Consider the following 25,196-nt stretch of genomic DNA (forward strand, 5'->3'; position numbering starts at 1 on the left):
GGCTCAGAGGGGGGCAATGGCTGGTCCAAGTCATCCATCAAGTACATGGATCAGCTGGGAATGGAGCTCAGGTTGTTTGACCCCAAAGTTGTCATTCCAACCTGAGTGGATTTAGCCTGTTGGGTGCAGAGAGAGGACAGCCTGGGTCAACTGGCATAGGTAGGAAGGTCTGCCTGGAGGAGGTGGACTGGGCCGGACTTGGCAGAGGCTACAGTAAGCTGCATATCGGCCATGTGAACGTGGCTTGGGTGCCTTTTGACTCTGGGCCTCTCTCAATTTAGCGATAACATTCCTCAGGGAGATGGATTTGCCTTTCCCTGGGATTGAGACCCCTGAAACCTGGATTCTTCTCACCTGGGTCCCAGGCTCCCTGTAGGTTTTGCTGTTGGGAGTCGGTGAATTTTTGCTGAGTGGGGCCTGTCCTGAGCCAGCCCTTTGCCCACCTCTGTACTGGGGGCTAGGCTGCAATAGAAGCCACAGAAGCACATGACCCAGCTGGAGGCCAGAATCTACATGCAAGCCCCAAACTGTGTCATCTGAACATCCCTGTGTAGAGGAGTCAAGAATTCATCCGTCCATTTATTTATTCATTCACTCATTCATTGCCTAAGGATCTGCTGTGTGCTAGACTTCATGCTAAGTGTTTTACCTGCATTATCAACTTTCCTGTGTAGTTGGGATTATACTTTCATTTCCTAGAAGAGACAGCTCAGAGAAGGGCAGTGTCTTGCCCAAGATCACATAGCCAGGTGCAGAGGAAGGTAGGAGCTGAATTCAGTTCCATGTCCTCTTGGAAGAAGTTAGGGGCATGGTACTTCCTCTCCAGAAGCTCTGGGCCTTGCAGAGGGAGGACTCAGGAATCATAAGTACCCACTGCAACTCCAAGCCCAGACAGCAGCACATGGTCAGGGAAGGCAGACATCAGTTTGGCATGAGTTATCTGGAGGGACTTTCTGGAGGAACTGGGGCTTAAAAAACAAGGAGAATTAGGCTGGTGGAGGAGGAAGACATCCAGGGCAGGGGTCAGGGAGTCATCCCCATTGTCTCTAGATTTGCATTGTTGTTGAGTGTGGGCAGGAAAGTCCTGGCCTGCTGCTGGAGTCGTTAACACTGGGGAAAGAATGAGAGGAAGTCACCACATGGCTGAGGTCATGTACATCCCAGTCCCCTGCCCCATACCCGGCTAGACCAGGAGGCAAGAAGACAAGGCCTGGGCCTCGCTTTTCCAACCCACGAAATGGGCTGCTTTCTTGCTTTTTGGCCGCCTGCCAACTCAGAGGACCAGGACCTTGAGTTCTTGGAGAAAGCTTCCCCTTAAGAGCTGATAGTATTCTATTCTTTGGGGCCCGGGGAGGCAGCCATCTTGAGAAGCTACCACCTTATCAATTTATTGATGCTACCAGCCCACAAGGGCCAGGGCCTGGGCCAGGGAAACAGTTGAGGGAGCTGGCTCTCTGCTTCCTTAGCTCTTCCTCGCCTGTCCACCCCTGTGGACCTGGGATTACCCATGCAGTCTGCCATGTTGTTTCACCTCTGTGCCCCTTGGGCAAGTGCCGCTAAGCTAACATCCAGGGGACCTGCCAATGGTGTTTAGTGAGTGAGCATAGACTAGGAGGCGTAAGATTCCTGTATTCTTCCTGGCCTTCCCTGTGTGATCCAGGACAAGTCATTTAGCTTCTCTGAGCTGAATTTGGGACCATTCATTCATTCATTGATTCAGCAAACATTTATGGAGTGCCAGGTCCTGTATTAGGTATAAACACCAAGCATGAGCTGAAGGAGCTTTTAGTCTGATAAGAGAGTCAATAAAAGGTTGAGGGGCAGCTTTATCCAGTTTGGCTCAGTGGTAAGAGCATCGGCCTGAGGACTGAAGGGTCCCATGTTTGATTCTGCTCAAGAGCACATGCCCAGGTAGGGGGCGGGCGTGCAGGAGGCAGCCAATCAATGATTCTCTCTCATCATTGATGTTTCTATCTCTCCCTCTCCCTTCCTCTCTGAAATCAATATATATATATATATATATATATATATATATATATATATATATATATATATATATATAAAGGTTGGGGGGGCAAGGAGTCTGCATTCAAGAAAGAGACTTCAGGGCCATATCACCTCTTGGGGGGTATCTGGGGTCTTTGTGACTGTCTCAGCCCCCATTTGTTATTCTAGTTACTGAACTGTCTGTTTACCTTGAAAGTAGCTTATGGGAAGAGGGGACATGGGGAGACAGCTCCCGTGGGCTAAGGCAGAGGATAAGACCCACAAGGGTGGAGCGGAGAACAGGCTGATTTTGTTGTGAGTCTCAGATGAGATCATGGATATGGAAAATAGTGCGGCTATTTATACTGAGCTTGGTTATTTTAATTTAGGAGGAATGGAAGCTGCAGGGCTCAGGTTTGGCATTGAGTGAGTTAAATGAGCGGAATAGTGCCGAAGCTCCTGCTTTCCACTTTCATTCCTCTTTTCTGTCTCTTCCTTAGGAGGGGAGCCGGGCTTGGAAGGGAGGCAGAGATCAGCTCAAGCCTGGATTTGACTTGAGGAAATGGGAGGAAAGGGTTAAGATGGCTGCTGTTTCACCTGGGGTGGGGAGGGGGAAGGGAAAGGAGACAGGGACTGCTGGGGCTGGGGTAGGAATGTGTGATAAGATCAAAGCTTTCAGCCTGCCTGGGCCTCACCTTAGTTTCACCTGAGCAATTGAAGGGAATTCTCTAGCTGGAGGAGGATGAAGAATGGTGACCTTCTAGGGGAGGGAGTTTGCAGGAGCCACCTCCTCCCTTTAACACGCCAAGAGGCCCCACTTCATGCAAGCCTTACGTGTCCCTTCTCAGCTACCCCCAATCTCCCAGAAGCCCCAGCTCTTGCCCTGGCAGGTACTGGAAGTCCCAAGGACCACCGTTACTTGGCATAGCCAGACTAGGGAGGGGGGACCTCTCCCTACCACTCCCACCCCACCAGCTCTCTCACCCCTGGGTACTCAGAGGCTCCCTTATGGGGCCTGCGGGGCCACCTGCCCTAGTGATACCAGGTTAGGCTTTCCAAGCCACTCCCTCCTACACCAGGGGCTTTGGCAGCCCAGCTGTGAGGCTAGGAAGGTGGCCCCAGCAGGCCCTAGCTGGGAAGGGTCCTGGAGCTGGCCCTAGGGGTGCTAAAGCCCAGGTTCCTGCCTTGGCTCTCACTCCTGGCTTTGCCTCAGTTAATGATTATTCTGGGCTGCAAGAGAGCAGGGAAGAGGGAGGCCCACCCTCCCAGCTCTTTAACCACTGGTTGCACCTGAGGTATGTCAGCAGCCTGGGTGTTCCCTGCTTTAATGTGGCAGCCTTGCTCTGGGGCACATGGGTGGGGGAGCAGGGAGCAGGGGCTTGGGCCACAAATTGATAAGCAGCCTGTGCCCCTGGGGTCCTGCTGACAGACTTAGGGCCTACAGGATCTGAGTAAAATGTGAGCTAGGGTGTAATAGGCCCCTGCGGCTTGGCCCCAGCTGTGTGAGCAGACCCTACAGTAATATGCCAGGTGAGCAAACCTCTTCTAGCTCATAAAAACCCCTGGGCTCCTTCTCTCCTGGCTCAGACTCTGATGAAAAGTCTAAGCTAGAAGATGGTGTGATGTTTAGGGCTTTGGGGCAGCTGGGCTTGGCTTCCAACCCTAACTCTGCCACTTCCGGGCTGTGTGACGCTGGGCAAGTCACTTTACCTTTCTGAGCACCATTTCCTCATTTGAAACAGGAGGATACTAATCCTTACTTGGCTGGTGTCAGCAAGACAAGGTGTGGGAAGTGTTTAGCTCATAATTAATATCTGGGGAATGGTAGCCATTATTACTATTGTAGTTTTTATTATTAGGAGAAAATGAAAGTTGAATCCTCGTCTTGGCCCATGATAAGAGCTGGAGGATTTGGGGGAGGCAGGGGGATGGGGAGGTCCCAGGAACATGTATGTATGGAGACAGCTAGAAGGATGGAGATCATGAGGCTTTGGTGAGGTCGCTGGGTCTCACCCAGGCCTACCTCAGTCCTCTCAGCCCTGGCTCCTCCCTGGGCTGGGTCCTGAGGCTGGTGCAGGCCAAGAGTGGGGGAGGAGGGAGAATTATTTATTTTGATACCATTAGGGCATTTTCCCCCAGTGCAGCTGCTATTTTTGGGAGCCCTGGAGAGCAGGGGTATGGTTAAATTAGGTAATGTTGCTCCAGAAGGAATGTGTGAAGCAGTTGGGCCCAGGCTGCAGGGAGAGGCCAGTCGGTTCACTCCATATAAAATTAAACTGAAACTTGGAAGAGCAGCTTGGGTCGCTTTATAAGGCGATGGAGGGGGAGGCCACTGGAAGCTGCCACAGGGGGAGCGAAGGTGATGTCCCAGGCCTCTTTGTGGGGAGCCTGGGCTCCCGTGCTGGAGGCCTGGCTGGCCCAGCAGGGGCCTGTGATGAGGCTGAGGGGCAGAGCTGGTGCGTCCTCAGCTCCAGGCCTGTGGCTGCCACTGAGGCGGTGGGGCCTGGAGTGGTGTGATACATGGGAAGGATGGCTCTTGTAGACTTGGCCTCGAATTCTAGTCTTCTGTGCTTGGGCAAGTCACTCAACGTTACCGGTGGTGAAATAAAGGTTCCAATCCCCTAGGGATGCTTTTAAAGGATTAAATCTCTAGAAGAAAAGAAAGCTAACTTTTATTGAGGGCCACTGTGTGCAAGGTGTGGTTCTAACTCAATGGGGTGGTCCATGCACGTGGGTGTTCGTCAGAAATGCAGAGTTTCAGGTCCCCGAGATCTACGGAATCAGAATCTATGTGGACCAGATCCCCAGATCCCCAGGAGATCCCTGTACATGTTAAAACTGTGGAAGCACCTCTTTACATTGTCTCATTTTATCTTGCAAACTACCCACCCCTGTGATGTAGGAATTATTATCATTTGACAGTTGTGAAAGCTGATACGTGGAGAGGGGCCATTGTAGAAACTCCATCAGCGTTCATTCTCTCCCAAATTCTGCCCAGTCTTCCCTGCTTTTGGTCTGGGCCAGGGTTGGGGAGGTGAATGTGGTGTCAAAACCCCTGGCAGGACTGGAAAAGGTCAAGAATGTCCCCTGCCTTTGAGACTTAATCAGACTCTTCTCTCCATTGACCCATGGGACCAGTACAGTTGGACAGGGGTCATTCCACACTTCCGGTCCTCGAAGAAAGAAGAGGGCAGGAAAAGAGCTCTCTACCGCTGTGGCCTGTGATACCGGCAGTAACGACTGGCCTGCAGGTCAGAGGAGGGGTTGGAGAGTCAGAGCCTGGGCTTAGTTAGGGTCACCCTGCCTGTCTCTGGGATATTTGAGACTGAGTCAATCTGGCAAAAAATACTTTGCGAGACACCTACTACGTGTCCAGCCCTGAAAAAGTATCCCACATTTTTCTTAATTCCATAGACTCTTCATTATACAGAACAACCAAAAAAGTTACTATACTTTATTTAGCACTTATCCTATGCCATTCTGTAATAAGCACTTGATTTACATGATCTCATTTATGTATTGAATTTCACTTTCAGTTTCTTCTTCTATAAAGTGGGGATAGTTGTTAATAATATATCTCATGGGGTTGTTAGGAAGGTAATTTTTGTCAAGTACCTGGCACATCATGTTTGTTAAATATAATAAGTACAAATAATCTCCTAATAAGGTGGGTACTGTCCCTGCCCCCATTTTACAAATGGACAAATTGAGGTCCAGAGCAGGGAAGGGACTCACCTGTCGGGGTCCCAGGAAATTGGGGAGAGCCGTAAGATATTGACTCCCCAAACTTCTAAGCCACTATTATAATTCAATTCAACTTAGTAAATATTTGTTTATTATCCGCTAGCTGCTACTCAGTATCGGGAAGTATCTAAAGGTTTAAATATATAAAGAAAAAACCCCAACCTGGTGTTTGTCCCCAAGGAGCTTTGGTTCCAGCAGGAGAGTAGAGACATTTACTCAAGTGACCATAATAAAGACGAAACCTCAAGCTCTCTGAAAGGCAGAAATCAAGGCCTATGGGTGTGCGGGAGAGAAAGTTATCTTTGTGGGGCATCCAGGAAGACTTCAGAGGGGAGGTAGCAATTAAGCCAGGCCTTGAAGTTTAGATTGGGAGGCGTAGCAACAGCATTCTAGGAGAAGGGAACAGTATACACACAAGCTTAGAAGCAGGGAAATGTGTCTTGTGAGAGTGTCATCCAGTTCTCAGGAGCATCTGGAGGCTGCATGGGGTCTGGGGTGAGGAGGTGGCGGGGCCAAGCCCAGCTTTCTTGTCATCGACGGTTCCCAGCCTTCAGAGACTTGGCTCTTCAGCCAGCTGGGATTAGTCTATCATCGTTCTGCCCTTTCTTCAACCAAAGACTTTTATAAATGGCCTGTCTGAGTTTCTGGTCAGTGTGTGATAACCGGTGTAGCTGACAAAATTCAGGCCAAAAGCAAGAGACGCGATGTCTTGATTAACTGGGCAGCCTTATCGCCCACACATGTACGATTTCCGTTAGTCTTTTCCAGTGTTGACAATAACCCTGGGTGGGGAGCACAGTGCGGCAGCCAGGCCTGGGTTCTGATTTTGCCTCTGTGGCTTACGAGCTGCGTCTTGTGCAAGCCTCGGTTTCCTTCTTTATAAAGTGGTGAGGGCTCTACCTCCCGTCTTGGTTTAAGGATGGTGTCATCTACACTGTCCAGTATGGTAGCGGCCAGCCACATGTGATGATTTAAATGAAGATTTAATGACATAAAACATTTAAAAATATGATTTCGGGGCCACATTTAAAGTGCTCAGTAGCCCCAGGTGGCCTGTGGCTACCTTATTGGACAATGTAGACCTAGAACATTTCCGTCACGGCAGAAAGCTCTATTGGATGGCATTGATGCCGTGCGCCGTCAGTAAGGAATGGCTGTTGTTGTTATGACTAGTTCCCGGTCCCAGTTTGGGACTCCCTCAGGGTATGGGGCCCTGGGAGACCCCTGGGCCTCGATAGAGCTGGACAGGATTGCCCCTCTGTGGTCCTGTGCAATTTCCCATCAGCAGCTGAGAGGTCTCATTGTTCCCTCACCCGACCCCATCTGTAATGTTAAAAAGTCCGAGAGTTGGCGCCCGATCGGCGAGGCTCAGTGGATGAGCATCCACCTATGAACCAGGAGGTCACAGTTTGATTCCCAGTTCAGGGTGCATGCCCAGGTTGCTGGCTCAATCCCCAATAGGAGGCGTGCAGGAGGCAGCCGATCAATGAGTCTCTCTCATCATTGATGTTTCTCTCTCCCTCTCTGAAATCAATAAAAATATACATATTTTTTTAAAAAGTCCGAGACTTGGCTCCATCCAGCCCACCTTCTCTCCTTATTTTCCCACCCACTCCCCTCAGCCTGTCTCTGCCTATTTCCCCGTCTGGCTGCTGGCATCTGGAATCTCCATGTCCAGCCTCCAAGATTCCCATTGCCCATTCCCAGGGGGTAGGAGGGGGAGGCCTTCCCTGGAAGTCCCCAGCTCCCATCCGGCTGCCTGGGCCCTTCTCAGCAGGGTGGGGACGATGGTTTGTTGTGACGGGGCAGTGGGCAGCCTGCCCACTCTAACGCGCCCATATCTGGGCACCAAGCATGCTGTTTGCACTTGGCCGGGCCTCAGGGTCTGGCCTGGTGCCCATGAGGGCTGGCCTGCTTTGGCACCCCTGGTTACAAAGGCCAATCATGGGTCAGGACACCAGGAGCTCTTCCTGGTCTGGGTCCTAAGGGGATGGGCATGTCTGACACCTGGGGCTGGAGTGCAGAACAGATTCCCAGCTGTGGCTGAGCCTGGGTGCTAGGAGGGGACAAGGCCCACATAGGTATAGGCAGGCTGCAAACTCTTGGTGGCCAGGCAGGAGGCCAGTTCAGATGGGTAGGATCTGCTTGCGGCATTCACACCTGTCTGGGAGGAGCCTTAGGTCTGAGATGCCAGAGAAGCTCGTCTCCCAGCATCATGCTCTCCCTTCCCCCTTCTTTGGCCCCCTGCCTCATCAGTTGGAAGGTGGATGAGCAGGCATCGCTGGGCCAGTCATGTGCTGAGGCCATGAGGGCCCAGCAAGGAAATTACCGTCTGAGGTCACACAGCCAGGCTGCAGGAATCAGACCTCTGACCCTGAATACCTAGCATGCTCTTGTCCCTTCTGCCTCTTTGCATGGGAGCTCTGAGGACAATGGCTTCTGGACACTTTGCTGAGAAAGAGGGTTGGAATCCTGGCCTTTTGACACTTACTCCTTCTGTGACCTTAGACAAACCTCTCTGAGCTTGAAGAATAGGGATAGTTCCACCTTGCTCTCAAGGCAGTTGTGAGGGTTAGATAACTGGTCTTCTGGCTGTTTCCAGGATACTCCTGCCTTGGAGCCTTTGCAGCTGCTGTGCCCTGTCTCTGGAGCCTTCTTCCTCTATGCACACACCAGCTTCTGGTGCGTCACCTTCCCTAACTGGCCTGTGGAACGTAGCAGCCCCACCCAGCCACTCCCTGCTCCCCTCACCTTGCTATATTTTTCTTTTTAGCATTCTCGTTATTTGACAGATATTATTTTATGTTCCAGCTGGCTCCAAGTAGAATGTCCCATGAGGGCAGAAAACTTGCATAGCTCATAGAACCTGCTCACATAGCAATGATTGATTATTTCCCTTCTTCTTCCCAATACTTCTCAATACCCGACAGCCACTGCTTACCAGGCCCTTCCCATGTGCCAGGCCCTGTGCTAAGCCAGTCCCATCTCAGCTCCTTGAATTTCCCAGGGTCCCCGTCACGGCTTTGTCACTTGCACATCAGAGATGAGGGGCGGGAGGGCTGCAGTGACTTGCCCAAGGTCACCCAGCTGGGAAGTGGCAGAGCCCAATTTCCATTGGGGTTCGTCCTGCCCCAGAGCTCACACTGTGCTGCCTCCTATGTTGGATTAACAAGATCAGCCCATTCACCCAAATTTAAATCTCAGAATCCGTTTGACAGGCTTGAACACGTCAGATTTAGGGGTGGCTCTCAATCTTTTTGGGGTGCCCTTCCAGCCCTCTCTTCTCCTGTGATTGATCAGTGACAACCACTTCCACTGTCCCAGAATGACAGATGCCCTTTGGCTGGGGAGCCCAGAGGTCAGCCTGAGCCCCCAGGGGTGGGCCAGGGCTGGGGAGTCCTCTCTGGGCTGCCGGGGGCAGGCGGACAGGATGTTCCCGCAGGCAGCACACATTCCTGCTCGGAGGTGGCAGGCAGCAGACTTACCATTTCCTTTCCGGTAACCTGAGTCCCTGGGAGGTGAGTTCTCCTGCCAAGGACACAACCGCTCACTTGCCGGTCCTGCCATTTCCTCGGCTCAGCCTGTCTGCCTGGGGCTTCGGCCTGACCAGAGAGACCAGCTCTAAGTACCAGCTCTAAGACTGGTGCCTCAGGTGCTGATCGAACCCCTGACAAAGGCCCAGCTTTGTGCCACCCTCCCAAAGTCCTCATCTGTGTGGCCGCAGACTCCAGCCTTGGGGAAGGAGGTGCCATTGTGGAAGGAGAAGGACCCTGTGTTAGAAGCCAAAAGACCTGGGTCCGCCTCTGCCATCAGCTGGCTGTGAGACTTCTTCCTCTCTTCTTGGAGCTGCTTATCCTTATAGCAGCACTTGTGGTGGGGCTGTCAGTGTCACAGATGGGATTTGAGCTCAGGCTCCCCAACACTAGTTGGTCCTCTTTGATGGCCTAACTTCCCTTCTCTGGGTCGGTTTCCCCTTCTGATAAGTTTCCATTTCTGGCAGCCAGGGACCCAGGACTTGGTTGGAGCCTTACCTAGCCTGTGGAGGGCATAACAGGAATTGCTCTTCCGAAAGGTCAGGTCACTCTTCCTGCTTGTGAGCTCCTGGCGGGGTGGGGGTGGGAGGGGAGGAAAAGGAAGAAGTGACACTTGAGCCTTGTAAGTGCCAGACACTGGGCTAAGCTCTCAGGTTGTCTTGTTGAATCTTCCCAACAGCCTTGTTTGTTTCCAGTTACAGATGAGAACACAGGCTTAGAGAGGTCGGGTGGCTTGCCCAAAGCTGCACAGCTAGGAAGCCGCCAGGCTAGGGTGTTGTGGAGTGACATGTGGCCAACACACATTTCCTAGGATAGCTTTGATTTACTAATGAAATGGAATAAAAGTAATAGTCTTCCCAAAAGATTATGAACATGCCCCAGAACTTGAGTACCTGTGCTTACAAACTACATCTCCCAGGCTGCCTCTGACACCGGAAGTGGCCCAGGAATCCTTTGTTAAATTTTGTTTCTCTAGGGCTTTGGAAAATGTAATTATGGGTCTGCCTGAGTTCAGAGGAGCGAGAGCCGTGTGGGCTGGAGCGGACTGGAAAGGATTGGCACTGAGCTGGGAGTGGAGCTCAGGGGGCCGAGAGGGGCCTGGGGTGGGGCCAGCCAAGGCCAAGTTCACAGGCTCCAAGAAGCCTCCCTAAGTGGCCTGCAACCCCGTCTCTTTGCCAGGAAAATCACAAGGCCTCTCCTCAAACCCCATTCCCACTTAGTCCTGCCCATCTTCCTCCCACCAGGGTCTCTGGGGCAGCCCAGACTCCAGGCAAGGCCTGCTTGGCCCATAGACCTTTGCTCCAGCCCCTCCACCCTCACCCCAGACTTTCCAAGGAACTGGGTAAAGGGCTGTGGGGTGGGGCAACAAGGCCTGTGTCCTGCACCCTGGGATTTGAGCAGTTGGCAGCGTGAGGACTGAGATGAACCAGCCAGCCTGCTCCCACCCTCTCCTGCGGTGGGGCCCTCGGCCCTGAGGCCCCAGCAGCTGTCAGCAGGGAATGGTGACAGAGGAGGGCCAGAGGTGACTTCTCAGCCCGCCTCTCTCTCTCCCTGTACTCGGGCCAGGCCCAGAGCTCTTCCCAGCTGTAGTCAGCAGCTGCTGAGCTTTGTTCCAGAGCCAGCACTGGGCACCGCCCTCCTCCCCAGGATAGCTTCCCACCACCCCGCATAGGCAAGAGCTGCTGCCCCTGGGGAGGGGTTGGGGCCAAGATGGTGACATGGTCCCATCCCTTAGTTCCCTTGATCCTACTCAGGACACAGAGAAATAGGAATCAATGCCCCTGTTTTTATGGAAAAATAGATCCAGAGAAGCCAAGCAACTTGCTTGAAGTCACACAGCTACTGAGTAGCTGAATTCAGGCTCCTGGCTCCTGGCTCCTGGCTCAGTGTTCACGCTGCTGCCTTCCTTCAGGGTGTGTTTGTGCAGGGTGATAGAGACGTGGGTTCCTGGGTTTGACGCCCAGCTTGGCCACTTTAGTAGTTTTGGGACCCCTGGCAAGCTCTTTAACCACTGGGAGTGGAACTCCTGTTTTCTTGCTTGTAAATAGGATAATAATAGTCCCTACCTCTTGGGATTATTGTGCAAATGAAATGAGAATCCATGTAAAGTACTTAGCAAAAGCCTGGCATGTTCTAAGTGCCCCAAATGAGATCTGGCAATATTTTCAAAGAGTATTAGCCATCTGCGTGCCCAGCACCGTGGGTGGTTCTGTGGGGGTTACAGACACATTCCACAAATATTTATATCGGTCAATAAATGTTTATTTGGGACCTACTGTGTGCAAGGTACTAGAAAAAACACACAACAGTGATAAAACAGGCAAAATTCCCATCCCTGCTTACATTTCACACCACACGGGTCTGGGGAGACACGACTTCATCTTAACCACAGAAGCCTCCGAGCGCTTAGTGCACATGGACATTATTATCCACACTTTGCAGATGAATAAACAGGCTGAGAAGATTGGTGGCAGAGCAGGGGCCAGAACCCAGCTCTTCTGAGGTTCTTGGGCAGTGGCCCTGAGGGCTTCCTGGAAGAGGAGGCACTTGTGCTGTATCCCACCGGGCCTCATGGCCTGGCAGGAGAGGTTGGGTGCAGACTGTATGGGACACAGCCATCACAGTCTGGGCAGCAACAATTTCAGGAAGGTCTTGCTGAGGTCAAGGCTTCTTGTTCCCCAGGGACAGAAGCGCAGCCAGAGCTTTAAATACCTCGTGCAGCCCAGAATAACCCCATTGTCTTGGCCAGCAGCTGGGGGACGCAGGAGGATCCCGAGGGAGGCTAATCCTGGAGGTGGGGGCTGGCACTTGCCTATGGGTGGTGTTTCTTCGAAGACTTTTCCATTTGGCTCCTGCAGGAAGGCCCGCCTTGTGGGAAGGGTGGAGCAGCTGCCTGGGTTCTGCGTGAGCAACGTGTGGCTGAGGGGGAGCTTGGTGGGTGGGAGACTCCCAGGGAGGGCCCTGTTTCCTAGTGAAGGTGCTCCTTTGTGTGTCAGGGATGTGTTCATTGGCCCACTGGGCCCTCTGCTGTGGGCGGGCCTACCCAGGTCCTGCCCGGGGCTTCCTGGCACCCTCTCCTGCTCTGGCTATTTTGGGCACTGGCTGTGTTCAGGCTTGGGGAGGGATGGGTAATCCTGCCCAGACCAAGGATGCTGGGGCACTGCCTGGACCGCCACTCCAGTGTCCTGGATCTTTGAATGCTGTAGACCAGGGGTCCTCCAACTTTTTAAACAGGGGGCCAGTTCACTGTCCCTCAGACCGTTGGAGGGCCGGACGACAGTTTAAAAAAAAAAACTATGAACAAATTCCTATGCACACTGCACATATCTTCTTTTGAAGTAAAAAAACAAAACGGGAACAAATACAATATTTGTATTTGCATGTGGCCCGCGGGCCGTAGTTTGAGGACCCCTGCTGTAGACTCTGACCCTGAGTGCAGCCTCAGAGGCTCATGGTCAGTGGACTCCTAGGGGAGGCTGGCCCCACTGGCAAGGGCAAGGAAGGGCACCAGACAAACCCTTCCCCTTGGGACGTTCCCTGCTCTCGCCTCAGGAATAGTTGTGCTTCTTCTAAGCAACCGGTTTGTTTCTACCTCATGGGACACGGAATCCAGGGCCTGGTCAGGCTTCCTTCTTCCCATTGGCCACCAGAAAGCTCAGAGCCAAGTGAGTTGGCTTTCCCAGACCCCTAGCCTCTGGCACATACTTTGTCTACTCACCTCACTCCAGGCTCCATCTGTGGCTCTACCCGAGTTTTTCTTATGTATGATCAGTTGATGTTCTCTTGCTTTTATGTGTACATTTTTGTAAGCTGCTTAGAGTCTTCTTGGAACAGGGTGGTGGGGGAGGTAGACATAGACAGATGATGGTGGAGGCAACCCTTAGCTCGTCAGTTCCCTTCAATCTGCCCCTTACGCTTGGTTCTGACTTTGTAATTCCGTCCGATAGCCCTGCCCTCTCTGCTGTTTGGAGTCACAGCCTAGAATTTTAGAATCCTGTTGTTTCAGAATTTCAGTGTCCTAAAATGTCATAGCCAGAAGGAACCTTTGGAATCATCTAAATTGAGAGCTTTCTAACTTACTATTATTGAGCGGTGAAACCCTACTTCAATAAAAATAATAGTATTTTGATTACTATAATATTTTGATAAATAATAGCAAACACAGAGCATTCACCGTGTGCTAATACTATGTGTAGCTTATTACATTTTTATTGAATCCTCACAACAACCCTATGAGGGAGATAACTATTATTATTAATTATCATGCCCATTTTACAGATGAGGAAATGGAGGCACCAGAGAGGTGAAATGACTTGCTCACAACCTCACAGCTAACCAGGGGCTGAAACAGACATATTATGTAGATGGTCAGAATGTAAAAAGGAAAAAAAGGTAGATTTCTTTTCATTGTAGTGAGTGTTTGAGGGGGAGGGGGTCAAACCATCTGACTGCCGCTCTAAAGTGGCCCCCAGGCCGCTGAGGACAGACTGGGAACCTGAGATCTCTACTTTATCATTTGACAGAGGGAGTCTGAGGCCCAGAGAGGGAAAGGGACTTGCCCAAGACAGCAAGGGGAGCTGGAAGCCAGTTCTCAGTCCACCCTGCTGCCCAGAGGGGCTTCACCCCTTCGCTGCTCTCCCCCGACCCCCACCCTGTCAGCAATCCCCAGCCCCTCCGCTGAACTCTCCCTTAGAACGCTCAGCTCCCCTCACCCCCACCCCAGGGCTTGGGACCTTCTGTACGGTCCTAGGGGATCAGGAGTGACCGGGCGCTGGGCCACCTCTCTGTCCCCTCTGACGGACTCATCACCCGAGAGGGCCGGCTGCTGGCCAGCAAGGGAAGGAGCAGCTCCTGCCTGGGTTTGCTCAGACTCCGACAGGGTCCCCCGGAGGAGAGAGCGTACCCCTCCTGCCGCCAACTAGCCTGTCACCTCGACGGCTTTTTCTCCAGCAGCACTTCATGCCATGGGCTTTTCTGTCTTCGAGAACCGCCTTTTCAAGACCCCAGTGGTGGTGGGCCGTTTCTTTACATCTAAGCCTTCCTGAGGGAGAGCTAGTTGGCAGCGAGCCGAAGGAAAGGTGTATGTTGGGGTGGGTGTTCCCAAAGTGTGTTCTGTAGAACCCTAGTCCCATGAGCTCTGCAGGAAGAAAGGCTTCCAAGTTAAGCAAGTTTGGGAAACGCGGGTCACCCGTTCCCTCATCGTGGTGTTAGAGACATTAAGACTTAGGGAACCAGCTCCGCTCTGTGTAACCGGCCTTTCCCAGATGTGTTGTCTGTAGGACCCTCCCCCGTACCTATTTCCGTCCAGAGTCACTGTGCCTGGGAGGGACGTTCGCCATGAGGAACGGGGAGAGGGCACTGCGAAAGGAAGGGGCCTTCCTGCTTATTTCTAGGTCTGTTGCCCACAGGCCTTTGGTCAACCACGGGCTCGGCCCTGCCCGCCAACTTCCTCCGCCTCCAGGAAGCAGATGGGGAAAGCCCTGGGGGACCTGGGGAGCGGGCCTCCTTGGCCGCAGCTGCTGGGTTGCCGGTCCAGTCTGTTTTTTCCTGTTGCCGATGCCCACGGGAGCAGGCAGGAGTGGAGCCCGGAGGCTTGGCTGCCTGGCCGCCTTGTGCAAGGCCCTGGGGCCCGAGCTGGGGCCCAGCTCGCCTCTGAGACCCCTGCCCGCTCCCTGGGATGCTGGTCTGGGCAGCGGGCAGGTTTCTCTTCAGTGGCCATGGGCTGTTTGTCTCCCCAGAGATGGCAGGAGGACGGCCCAGGTAGTATAGGGTTTCCAGGTCAGGCTTCCAGTCTCAGCTCTTCCAACTCTGTGACTATGGGCAAGTCACCTTTCTGAGCTCCGTGTCTTCATTCGTAAACCCCATTCATTGACTAATTTAGCAAATACTGTTGAGCAGCCACTGTATGCCAGATGCCTTTGGGTACTAGGGAGACAGCGGTGAGCAAAGTGGACAAAGTCCCTGCCTTTTTGGAGCTGATGTTCTAGTAAGGAAGACAGATGATAAGCAGATAAACATGTAAAGATAGGTTGAATGTAGGTGGTGAGGTGCCATGAAGCAGGGTAAGGAAGTGACAGACAGCTACCTATCATAGAGTCTGGACCTGGAATGTGATCAGGGTGGGCCTCTGTAAAGGTGACATCTAGAGGAAGAGCAGAAACTAGAGGACGAGAAGGGGTGAGCATATGTGGGGGCCATGTCCCAGGCAGGGAATACAGCAAGTGCAAAGGCCCTGAGGTGGGAGGGGGCTTGTGTTTGAGATAAATGTGGCAGATGGTGGGAGAGCGCAGTGGGAGAGGAGGTTGGAGAGGTGTGTGTAGGTGTATGCGTGTGTGTAGGCAGATCACACAGGACCTGGTTGGCCGTAATAGGGACTTTTCTTCTAATCCTTTGCTGAGTCAAAAGCAATGGAAAGGCCTAACCTAGTAGGTTCAGGAAGTGGTCATTGTCAAAAGTGGCACTTCATTTCAAGAAAATTTTGTGGACTATTTCTCCCATCCTCCCATAGGCCTGGCAGTGTGCTAGGGGCATCGTGAAGCCTGTGGGCAATGACCCTGGTGGGCATGGGCAGCCCCAACCAGGTTGGTGTGGCCTTGAAGGCCCACAGCAGGACCACCCGGGAGCCAGAGAACCTGAGAACCGGCCAGGCCTCCGGCGGGAGGCAGGCACGTGAACGCCGCGGGCACTGTTGGCACCAACAGTGTTTAGCGGATAATATTCAACCCCTGGGGATCTTCTTGCTGGGCAGCCCAGCCAGGAAGCTGTTCCCGCTTGGCCACCTCCACCGCCTCAGCGGCACCTGGCAAACGGGTGAGGCAGGGTCATTTCCCGGTGGCTTCCTGCACCCGGGGAGGCCCATTCTTAGGGTGTCTGTGGGGGCAGGAGAGTGCGTGGACTTCCCGCCCGGGGCAGGGGGGGGGGCTGAGAGAATTGGGCTCTGGTGAGCAGCAGGACAGCAGCATGGCCGAGGGGCACTGCTCTCTAAGTGAAAAGACCATTCAGAGCTCGTCCCTTTGATCCTCCGCCACCTGGCACACCGTGTCCCACGGCACCCAACTTCCAGCCTCTTGACTGTGCCGTGCACTGTCCCGCCTCTGGGCCTTGGCACGTGCCCTTCCTTCTGCCCCGTGTACACTTCTTCCCCTTCTTCACCCGACTTAGGTGACATCACCGTTCAGACCCAGCCGGATTGTCACTCCCTCGGCGAAACATTCCCCAAACTCCCACCTGCCTCACTAAGTGGGGGCCCCTCTCCTGGGCGCTCCCAGCCCCCATCCTTCCTTTTCAGAGCTCTCCGTGTGTCTGTCTACTTCAGCGGTTCTCAACCTGTGGGTCGCGACCCCTTTGGCGGTCGAACGACCCTTTCACAGGGGTCGCCTAAGACCATTCTGCATATCAGATATTTACATTACGATTCATCACAGTAGCAACATTACTGTTATGAAGTAGCAACGAAAATAATTTTATGGTTGGGTCACCACATGAGGAACTGTATTTAAAGGGCCAGAAGGTTGAGAACCACTGGTCTACTTCCCAGTTTTGTTCCCAGGGCCCAGCACATAGTAGATGCTCGATAAGTAAAGCTCAGAGTGACTTAAATTAAACCTGGTTGGGCAGGTCTGGTTGATTATCCCCCCCCTTTTTTTTTTTTTAACATGAGAAAGCTGAGGTCGCCCTGCTAGAAAGTGGCCGAGGCGGCCTGGAGTCAGGGTGTCTGAGCAGAGTCTGCCCTCTGCACCCCTGGCCGCATCTCTCTGGGCCTGGGGGATAAAGTGCTCTTGCTCGGCCATGGCAGGAGCAGACCTATTAGGGTGCACACCCCAGCTGCCTTAGAGGGACCTTCAAAGAAGAGACCATGTCAGGCCCACCTGGGAAAGGGCTAGGCAGACTCAGTTTCTCGGCCGTGCTTCCCAAAGCAGCTCATTCCAAGTTTGTTCATTCGATCATTCAGTCTGTCTGTGTCCGCAGATACTAACTGAGCACCTAGTATGTGTTGTCTGTTCCAGAGATGCAGCAAAGATCAAAGCACCTGAAAATCACCGCCTTCCTGGTACTTTCTCTGCACGTGGACAGGGACGGGTGGCGTGGAAGCCTAGCACATATCATAGGGGCTCACTGCCCTTTGCTAAAAGGGAAGTGACAGGGAGCTTGTCGAAGGCCACATGGTGAGTTCGGGGCAGAGCTGGGACACGAAATCCCACACCCCAGCTTCTGGCTCCGGTGGTCTCTGTCAGAGGCCCTAATGGGCCCGCGGAGTTCCCCCAGGCCCTGGCTGGAATGCAGCCTTTCCGGGTCCTAGGCCTTGGTATGAGTTTAGATGGCAGCGGTCAGAGCCTCCGAGCTAGCCAACGCCAGGAGAGAGGGCTCTGCGTTCAGACCGGATTCCTGTTGCCTTCGCTGTGTGGCCTTCACCTCTCCGAGCCTTGGGTTCTTGTCTGTAAAATCTGTGAGTGCCAGTGTGTCTGCCTTAGGAGGCTGTGGATTTGCGTGAGCTATAAGCCTTGCACAGAACGTAGCACCTGCACCCACAAAGACCTTATCTCAGCAGGAGCACCTGAGCCTCAGCCCTTCTTATTTTGGGGATCACCATCCTTCCTGGCCAACTGGCTGGGGAGGTGCTGCCATCTTGGGAGCCTGAGTGCGGAGAGCTGGCAGGCCTCCCGAGTGGCACGGGCAGTGCAGGCATGCCAGCGGCGGCTGTGGCCACCTTTTTTCCTACCCGGCGCCCCTCTCAGCCTGCCAGGGGATTAAAGGCCTTTTGGCCTTTGTGTCTGGCTCTCCTGCCCCTGGCAGTTTGTACAACAAAGTGCTGCCCCAACAGATTCCTTCCTTTTTGCCGTTTGCTGTCCATGGACAGGGTACCATGGCGTGTGGGTGGGGCAGGGCACCTTGACCCTATCGCTGGGGCCTGGGTTGTAACAGAATAGAGAGAGCACCATGGGGTTACCTGGGAGCCTGCATCAGAGAGAAGGGTGGGGGGACTTGACCGGGTTCAGTGTCCCAGAGAATTGGGGGCTGTGGGTCACAGCGTCTGCTGGTTCCTGTGCCAGGCACAGGGGAGGGGCCGCCGAGGCAGAGTCTGCAGGCAGGAGGCAGGTGGGCAGGCAGGGGCCCGTTTGTCCCCACCCCCACACTGTCCGTGGATTTCGATGGGGTGAGCTCACTCCAGCCCAGATGCCTGGAGCCTTGCCCTGGGCAGCTGCAGCCACCCTAGGGACTGCAGTGCTTAGACCTTCTGCCCAGCTGCGGGGGCGGTAGGGGGCTCAGCCTCGGGCCTGGGCCGTGGAGGGGAGGGTGGGCTGGCTGCCCAAGGCATGTGAAGAATGTCTCTGGAGAAGTCTGAAGTTGAAGTGCTCAGCGGTCGTTTTAGAGTCGGCCTCAGAGCAGGCAGACAACTTGAGCCTTGGAACGAAGCTTTGTTGTCACCCCCAGTCAGTGCCCTGCCTGTTCCGCCAGCCCAGGGCCTGGGCAGCTGAGCCACACCCCTCCCTCCCTCCCATACCTGGAGGCTGACCCCGGGCCTGAGCCCACACCCCACACTCCCATGCCCCCCTCACCCCTCACCTCTACCCCGTACCCACTGTGTGCTACTACTTCTAATGTTCATTGAGCCCTCACTGTAGACAGGTACCATGCTGAGTGCCTCACAGACTTGAACCCCATTTACTCAGATGACCCCTTCTGGGCGTCCGTTTCCTCACCTACAAAAGGGAAATAACAGGACAAGCTTAGTCTCTCAGTTGAAATCCTTGAGGTCAGACGTGTTCTGGAATTCAGAAGTTTTCAAACCTGAGAAAGGTGACATAGAGCACACGCCAGCTGTGATGTGACTCTGGGGCAACACCCCACAATAAAACACACCACTATTGCTGCAGCAAAATGTGCGACTGTTCACCTGAAGCGGAGAGAATAAGCTATTAATAGCTTCATGTCAGTTCAGGTCAGGACTCGGTAGCAAATGAGCTTGTTATAAACTTATTTAAAAACACACACACTCCATGCCAGAGGAAGCTGCAGCCTCAAACCATTGCCCAGCCTCCTTACCCTTGGGCTGTGAGCACTGAAGGGGGATGAACAGTATAGAAAAAAACAACACACAAAAAAAAACCACTCTTGGTTTTCAGAGCAAGTGCCTTGGATTTCCCTTATAGCAAATGAGGGATAGTGGCCCTGCAGTGCCAACCCTCCCGGCTGCTGAGGATGAACAGGGGGCCTGGGATGGAGAAAGCCCTCCATGCAGTCTGACCCTTCTTTTTTTTTTTTTTTCTTATTGTTATTCTTTATTATATGACTATCTAATGAATGCTTAGATAATATAATGTATACTAAAGTTACATAGGTAAAAGAAACAGCCCTAGCCGGTTTCCCAGTGGTTAGAGCAGCCATGGGCAAACTACGGCCCGCGGGCCATATCCGGCCCGTTTGAAATGAATAAAACTAAAAAAAAAAAAAGACCGTACCCTTTTATGTAATGATGTTTACTTTGAATTTATATTAGTTCACACAAACACTCCATCCATGCTTTTGTTCTGGCCCTCCTGTCCAGTTTAAGAACCCATTGTGGCCCTTGAGTCAAAAAGTTTGCCCACCCCTGGGTTAGAGCGTTGGCCTGCGGACTGAAGGGTCCCAGGTTTGATTCTGGTCAGAGGCTTGGTCCCTAGAGGGGGGCGTGCAGCAGGCAGCCAGTCAATGACTCCCTCTCATCATTGATGTTTCTATCTCTCTTCCTCTCCCTTCCTTTCTGAAATCAAAAAACAAACAAAAAAGAAACACATTTTTACACAATATAGTTTTCTGAGAACCAGTTTGAGAGTGATAACATTTTCTCATAACCATACAAATGGAACAGACATAAGAGGTTACTGAAATTTTCAACCCGTTTTTGATTTTCCAACTGAGAAAAGGGGAGAATGCTATGGATCAACCGTTCTTATTGTCATTGTTTCACTGTGCGCCATCGTCCTACAGCTCTGATTTTAGCAGCTCCGGAAATTCTTATCTATACACATATCCATTGCAAGGCCCTCAGTCCTCATAAACTCCTTTTAAAACCTATTTCCTATATCTTGCCCTGACTGGTTTGGCTCAGTGGATAGAGCATCGGCCTGCGGACTGAAGGGTCCCAGGTTCGATTCCAGTCAAGGGCACCAAAAAAAAAAAGAAAAAAAAAAAGTATATGCCGAAACCGGTTTGGCTCAGTGGACAGAGCATCGGCCTGCGGACTGAAAGGTCCCAGGTTCAATTCCGGTCAAGGGCATGTACCTGGGTTGTGGGCACATCCCCAATAGGAGATGTGCAGGAGGCAGCTGATCGATGTGTGTCTCTCATCAGTGTTTCTAACTCTCTATCTCTCTCCCTTCCTCTCTGTAAAAAATCAATAAAATATAAAACCTATTTCCTATATCTGGATCTATACCTCTCCTTGCACCCCAAACCTTCTCTAACTTTTGTACCTTTCTCTAATGGTTTGACCTTCACCTCCACGCTCTTCCCAGCCATCCTCGCCTCCCTCTGCATCCTCACTCAGGCCGCGAGAGGGCCCAGCCTCTGTCCCTTGCCCCCAAGGGCCTCTGTAGGACTTGGACCTGGAGCTCTTTGTGCACCCACATCCTCGCCAGGAGGCCTGGACACGCCCAGCCTCAGGGAGTGGGTGCTTCCCAGAGGTCCCCTGTCTATCTGTTACAGTTCCCACCCCAAGCCCCCCTATGCTCATTGGGGGGTCACCCTACCTACACCCCCGTCCTAAACAATTGTTCTCGGCTCACTAGGACAGTCCTTGACCTTGGCCTGTATGAGTCAGCTGCCCCGTTTCCCCCACAGGAACCTGCGGGGTCTGGAAAATCCTCCTCTGCCTGGCTCCTTCCTCTCTGGCCCACCGTCCTTCCCAGTGCATGCCTGAAGCACCGGGCTCCTCTGGGAGGAAGTCGTGGTCTGAGACGTGCCGGCAGGCAGGAGCCCTGGGTTCTATTTCTGCCTTTGACGTTGAAGTCTCTGAGGGGCCTCCTTGGGACCTGAGGCACCGTTGCATGGGCCCAGGCCGAGGCCAGCTTCCTGGGATCCACCCTGGGAGCAGGTTAGGTTGGGGATGGGGACCAGCTAGCCCTGGGCTTCCCGGCCCGGCCCTGCCCAGCCCCACCTCCTTTCCTGATGAGCAGGGCGCCTGGGGTCCCGGCTCTGATCTTGGGCAAGTTTCCTCCTCTGTGAAAGGGAGCCATTCGCATCTGCTCAGCCACTTCAGGGGCCACTGTCAGCGTCACACCACAGGCCTAGGAAATGCTCTGCAAACGGAAATGCAGTGTGGTTGAGAGTGACTCTCAGTGACCTCTCGGTGAGTGGGGCTCATTGCACAGCCCTGGTTACAGAGGCAGTGTGGTGCAGTGGTAAGAGCTTAGGGTTCCGATTCCAGCTCTACCACCCAGGTCTTCAAGCAGGTGACCTGACTGCTCCTTTCCCCCATCTTTACAGTGGGGCTGATTAACACCTGTAACCAGAGTTAACACATAAAAGTCCTAAAGGAGTGCCTGGCGCGTAGTAAGTGCCCAATAAATTAGCTCCTTTTATTCCCCAAGTAGACCCTGGACTTCTCAGGTCTGAATCCAGGTTCCCTTCTATGGGCAAGTCTCGGGTTTCCTCGGGCTCTTTCCGAAGCCTCTTTCCGGCCTGGCTCCTTCTCCCCTCCCAGATGTGAAACGCAGCTGCTGGAACCGTTTGATCTTCAGCTTTGCACAAGTGAAGTCTCTGCTCTTGCTGGCTTGGCTCTTGCTGCAGGCCCCGGTTGACCCCAGAGCCTTGGGTCCTGGAGAGAGGGCTGCAAGCAAGGGCAATCGGGCATGGGGAGGGCCATTCCCGGGTCCCTGGGATAGGGGACTTCTGTCCAGGCCCCAAATGCTCTGATTCTCTCTCCTCTCACTGCAGATGTGTGTTCCTGACATTTTTTCCAAGATGAATCTCACTGTGCTATTTCCTGTCCGGTCCCAAGTCCCTCCCTGGGAGACGCTCTGGACCTTGCTCACCAGGGTTCTCCTTTTCCAGACAGTTTCTGGCGTCTCGGGGTGCCAGGAATCCCTGTGCCTCATGCAGCCTCCTCGGCCTTGCTTGCATGGGAGGAAGGAGGGTGTGTCAAAGACACACACACACAGAGCCCTCGCCTGCCCCCCAGCCCCCTCTGCCCAGTGTCAGTAGCCCCTGTACCAGGTCAATCAGGGTGTGCTCAGGACCCACAGCCCCATCCAGGGGAGGAGGGAGAACCCCTGGGATGGGGATGGTCCTGTGATTCTTAGCCGGTGAGTGTCTGAATCCCCTTGAGCATACAGAACTCTAACCCGCTGGCCTGAGGTGAGTGAGCCTGACTCAGTGGCTCTGAGAAACAGCCCAGGAATCCATGTCTCACTCCTGGATGCAAACCTCATGGCCCAGCCCAGAAGTTCACTGACCGCCCTTGTCCAGAGGGAGAGGGTACAGGGAGGAGAAGGAATAGGAGGGGTTTGCCCATGGATTGTGGGGCGAGGGGCCTTAGGCCATAGTAGAGGGTAAAGTCAGCAGTGCAGGCCTTACACAGGTTTGGTAGCACTGCAGACACAAAGATGCCCAAATGGCACTCGGCCCCGGCCTCCCGCAGGCTCCCAGCCTCGGAAAGGAGATGCATACAGACAGACTGTGTGGGCGTCTGTGCACCCTTCAAAGCAAGTCGTCTCCAGGAAGCTTCTAGAATTAATAGATGATGACATTTTTGTCCATTTATTCAAGTATTTATTGGATACAGGTACTGAGAAGTTAGAGCTGAATTCATCACAGTCCCTGCCTTCAAAGTGCTTCTATTTCAGCAGAGGTACAGGCGATTACAGGGTGAGCCCCAGAGGGCCCAGGGCCCAGCCTGAGGGTACAGATGGCAGGGAAAGGCAAGGAGTCAGGACAGGTCTCGCAGAGGTTTTCTTTTTAGTCATCTTTATTGAGCTATAAAACATATACTAAAACAAACCCATCGTTTCAAGTGTACAGGTCAGTAATGAGAAGGATATGTATGTACCTAGGCAACCATCAGTCCAAAAGGCTCCCTCGTGCCCCTTTCTGGTCAGCCCCACCCACCCCTGGTCCCAGGCAACTACTGATCTTTCTGTCGCTGTAGAGTAGACTTTTTCCCCATAGAGTTTCATACAGTCTTTGGTGTCTGGCTGCTTTCATAGCACAATGTGTTAGAGCAGCGGTTCTCAACCTGGGGGTCGCGACCCTTTCACAGGGGTCGCCTAAGACCATCGGAAAACACATATATAATTACATATTGTTTTTGTGATTACTCACTATGCTTTAATTATGTTCAATTTGTAACAATGAAATTGGGGGTCACCACAACATGAACTGTATTAAAGGGTCGCGGCATTAGGAAGGTTGAGAGCCACTGTGTTAGAGGTTCATGCATGTTGCCGTGCATGTCCGCATTTGTTCCTTTTTTATTTCTGAGCGGTTAAAGGAGATGATGCTTAGCTGAGTTTTGAAGGACAATTGAAGTTAGCCCGATAAACAAAGGGAGGAAGGCCATCGGACAGAGGGACCAGTGTGAGAAAAGACCGGTCTCCAGGACATGGACTGTGAAGTTGGGAGGTGGGGAAGGAGAGGGACAGGCTGTTTCCTCGATTTTTTTCTTCTCCCTAGACCTCTCTCCTGCTGCCACACTTTGTCCAGCCGGTGACGGCTGGGTTTGGGTTTCACAAGCAAGACCATTTCCTTCTGGCCAGGCTGGGCTCCCCCAAGAGGGCCGAGGCCAGGGCAGGGCATGAGACGCTCCTGCCAGGCCATCGGGGCCTGGAGGTGCATTATGGGGTCACAGCAGATCCATGCACACTTGTCAGGGGAGGGGGCTCTGAAGTCCCCTGGGGCTCTGCTGGGTTTGTTTTCCTCTGAGTGACTCGGTAATACTCATTTGGAAAAATCTTGATCTTGTCTAAGGGAAAGAGGCAGTCGCTCCCACACCCACCCCTGTGACAGGCAGGTGTGATGGCTGCTGGGGCCCTTCGGCTCCGCCTGCAGGGTGCAGGGCCTCGGCAGCCGCCTGAGGTCACGTGGAATTGACACCATGCCTGACCTGCCCCCATTCAGCCTAGCTGCCGGCTCCCACCCTCACCAGCCACTTCTCCAACGTGGCTGGAATGCGTTCCCGGTAGACTGGAGATTTGGAGGCCAGACTGAGGCAGAAAGAGGTGGCCAAGTTGGCCTGGCTGGGAGCTGCTGTTGGAGGCAACAGCTCACCCTCAGTTTCTGGCTCTGTCCCCATCCACGCTGACCCTGGCCACTCTTCCACCAGCCTATGTTCCTATCTTGGCTGGTCCAGCCCACCCTTTACCTGCCGCTATCCCCCTACCCACTAACCCATGTCGTGGATATCTCCAAAAGAAGAAGAGTTATCACTTACCAAAGTGATTTTAATTTCATTGTCTGTGAATTTGAGGATTCATTCAGATGTTGTGAATTTGCAGGGTTGGGCTCTGAGGCCTCAAGGGGCTAATGAAGTTTGGGGAAGCTGAGTCAAAAATAGTGATTCAGTCCCAACCTGACTCTTTTCGCCAAACCACATCTGACTTAACCCCTGGAGGGCTTTGGGGTAGAACTCTGGGTCCCTCTTGAAGGGAGGGGAGGGGTCCTGGGCTTGGCAGGAGCTGGAGTGTGTGACAGTCGTCTGTGTGGTCTCCCACAGGTGACCCGTGGACTGAGGGCATATGATGGCATGTCTCTGCCTGAGGACGCGGAGACGGTCACGGCGGGCCGGGCTGGCTGGAGTGATTCAGACCTTTCTGATGACGAGGATTTGCTGGCTGACGAAGCCTCCGGAGGTGGGCAGAGGGTTCCGGTGGCTGGGTGTGGAGGGAGTGAGGGGCAGAATCAGGTTGCCCCTACTAGGCCTTAAAGAGGCCTCAGGAAGCTTGCCCAAGGTGGCTCCTC

The 25,196-nt window shown here is 53.2% G+C and overlaps 1 protein-coding gene across 9 annotated transcripts in view; it reads left to right on the plus strand.

Annotated features, from left to right (window-relative positions):
- HSPG2 (heparan sulfate proteoglycan 2) overlaps positions 1–25,196 on the plus strand; it is a 100,794-nt gene that overhangs the window by 9,043 nt on the left and 66,555 nt on the right. For all 9 annotated transcript variants that reach the window (XM_059690894.1, XM_059690893.1, XM_059690895.1 and 6 more), the window contains exon 2: positions 24,952–25,087. In XM_059690894.1, coding sequence (XP_059546877.1) covers positions 24,952–25,087 — 136 coding nt within the window. The remainder of the gene's footprint in view (positions 1–24,951; positions 25,088–25,196) is intronic.

This window comes from Myotis daubentonii, chromosome 3 (genome assembly GCF_963259705.1).
Source record: "Myotis daubentonii chromosome 3, mMyoDau2.1, whole genome shotgun sequence".
NCBI classification, from domain to species: Eukaryota; Metazoa; Chordata; class Mammalia; order Chiroptera; family Vespertilionidae; genus Myotis; species Myotis daubentonii.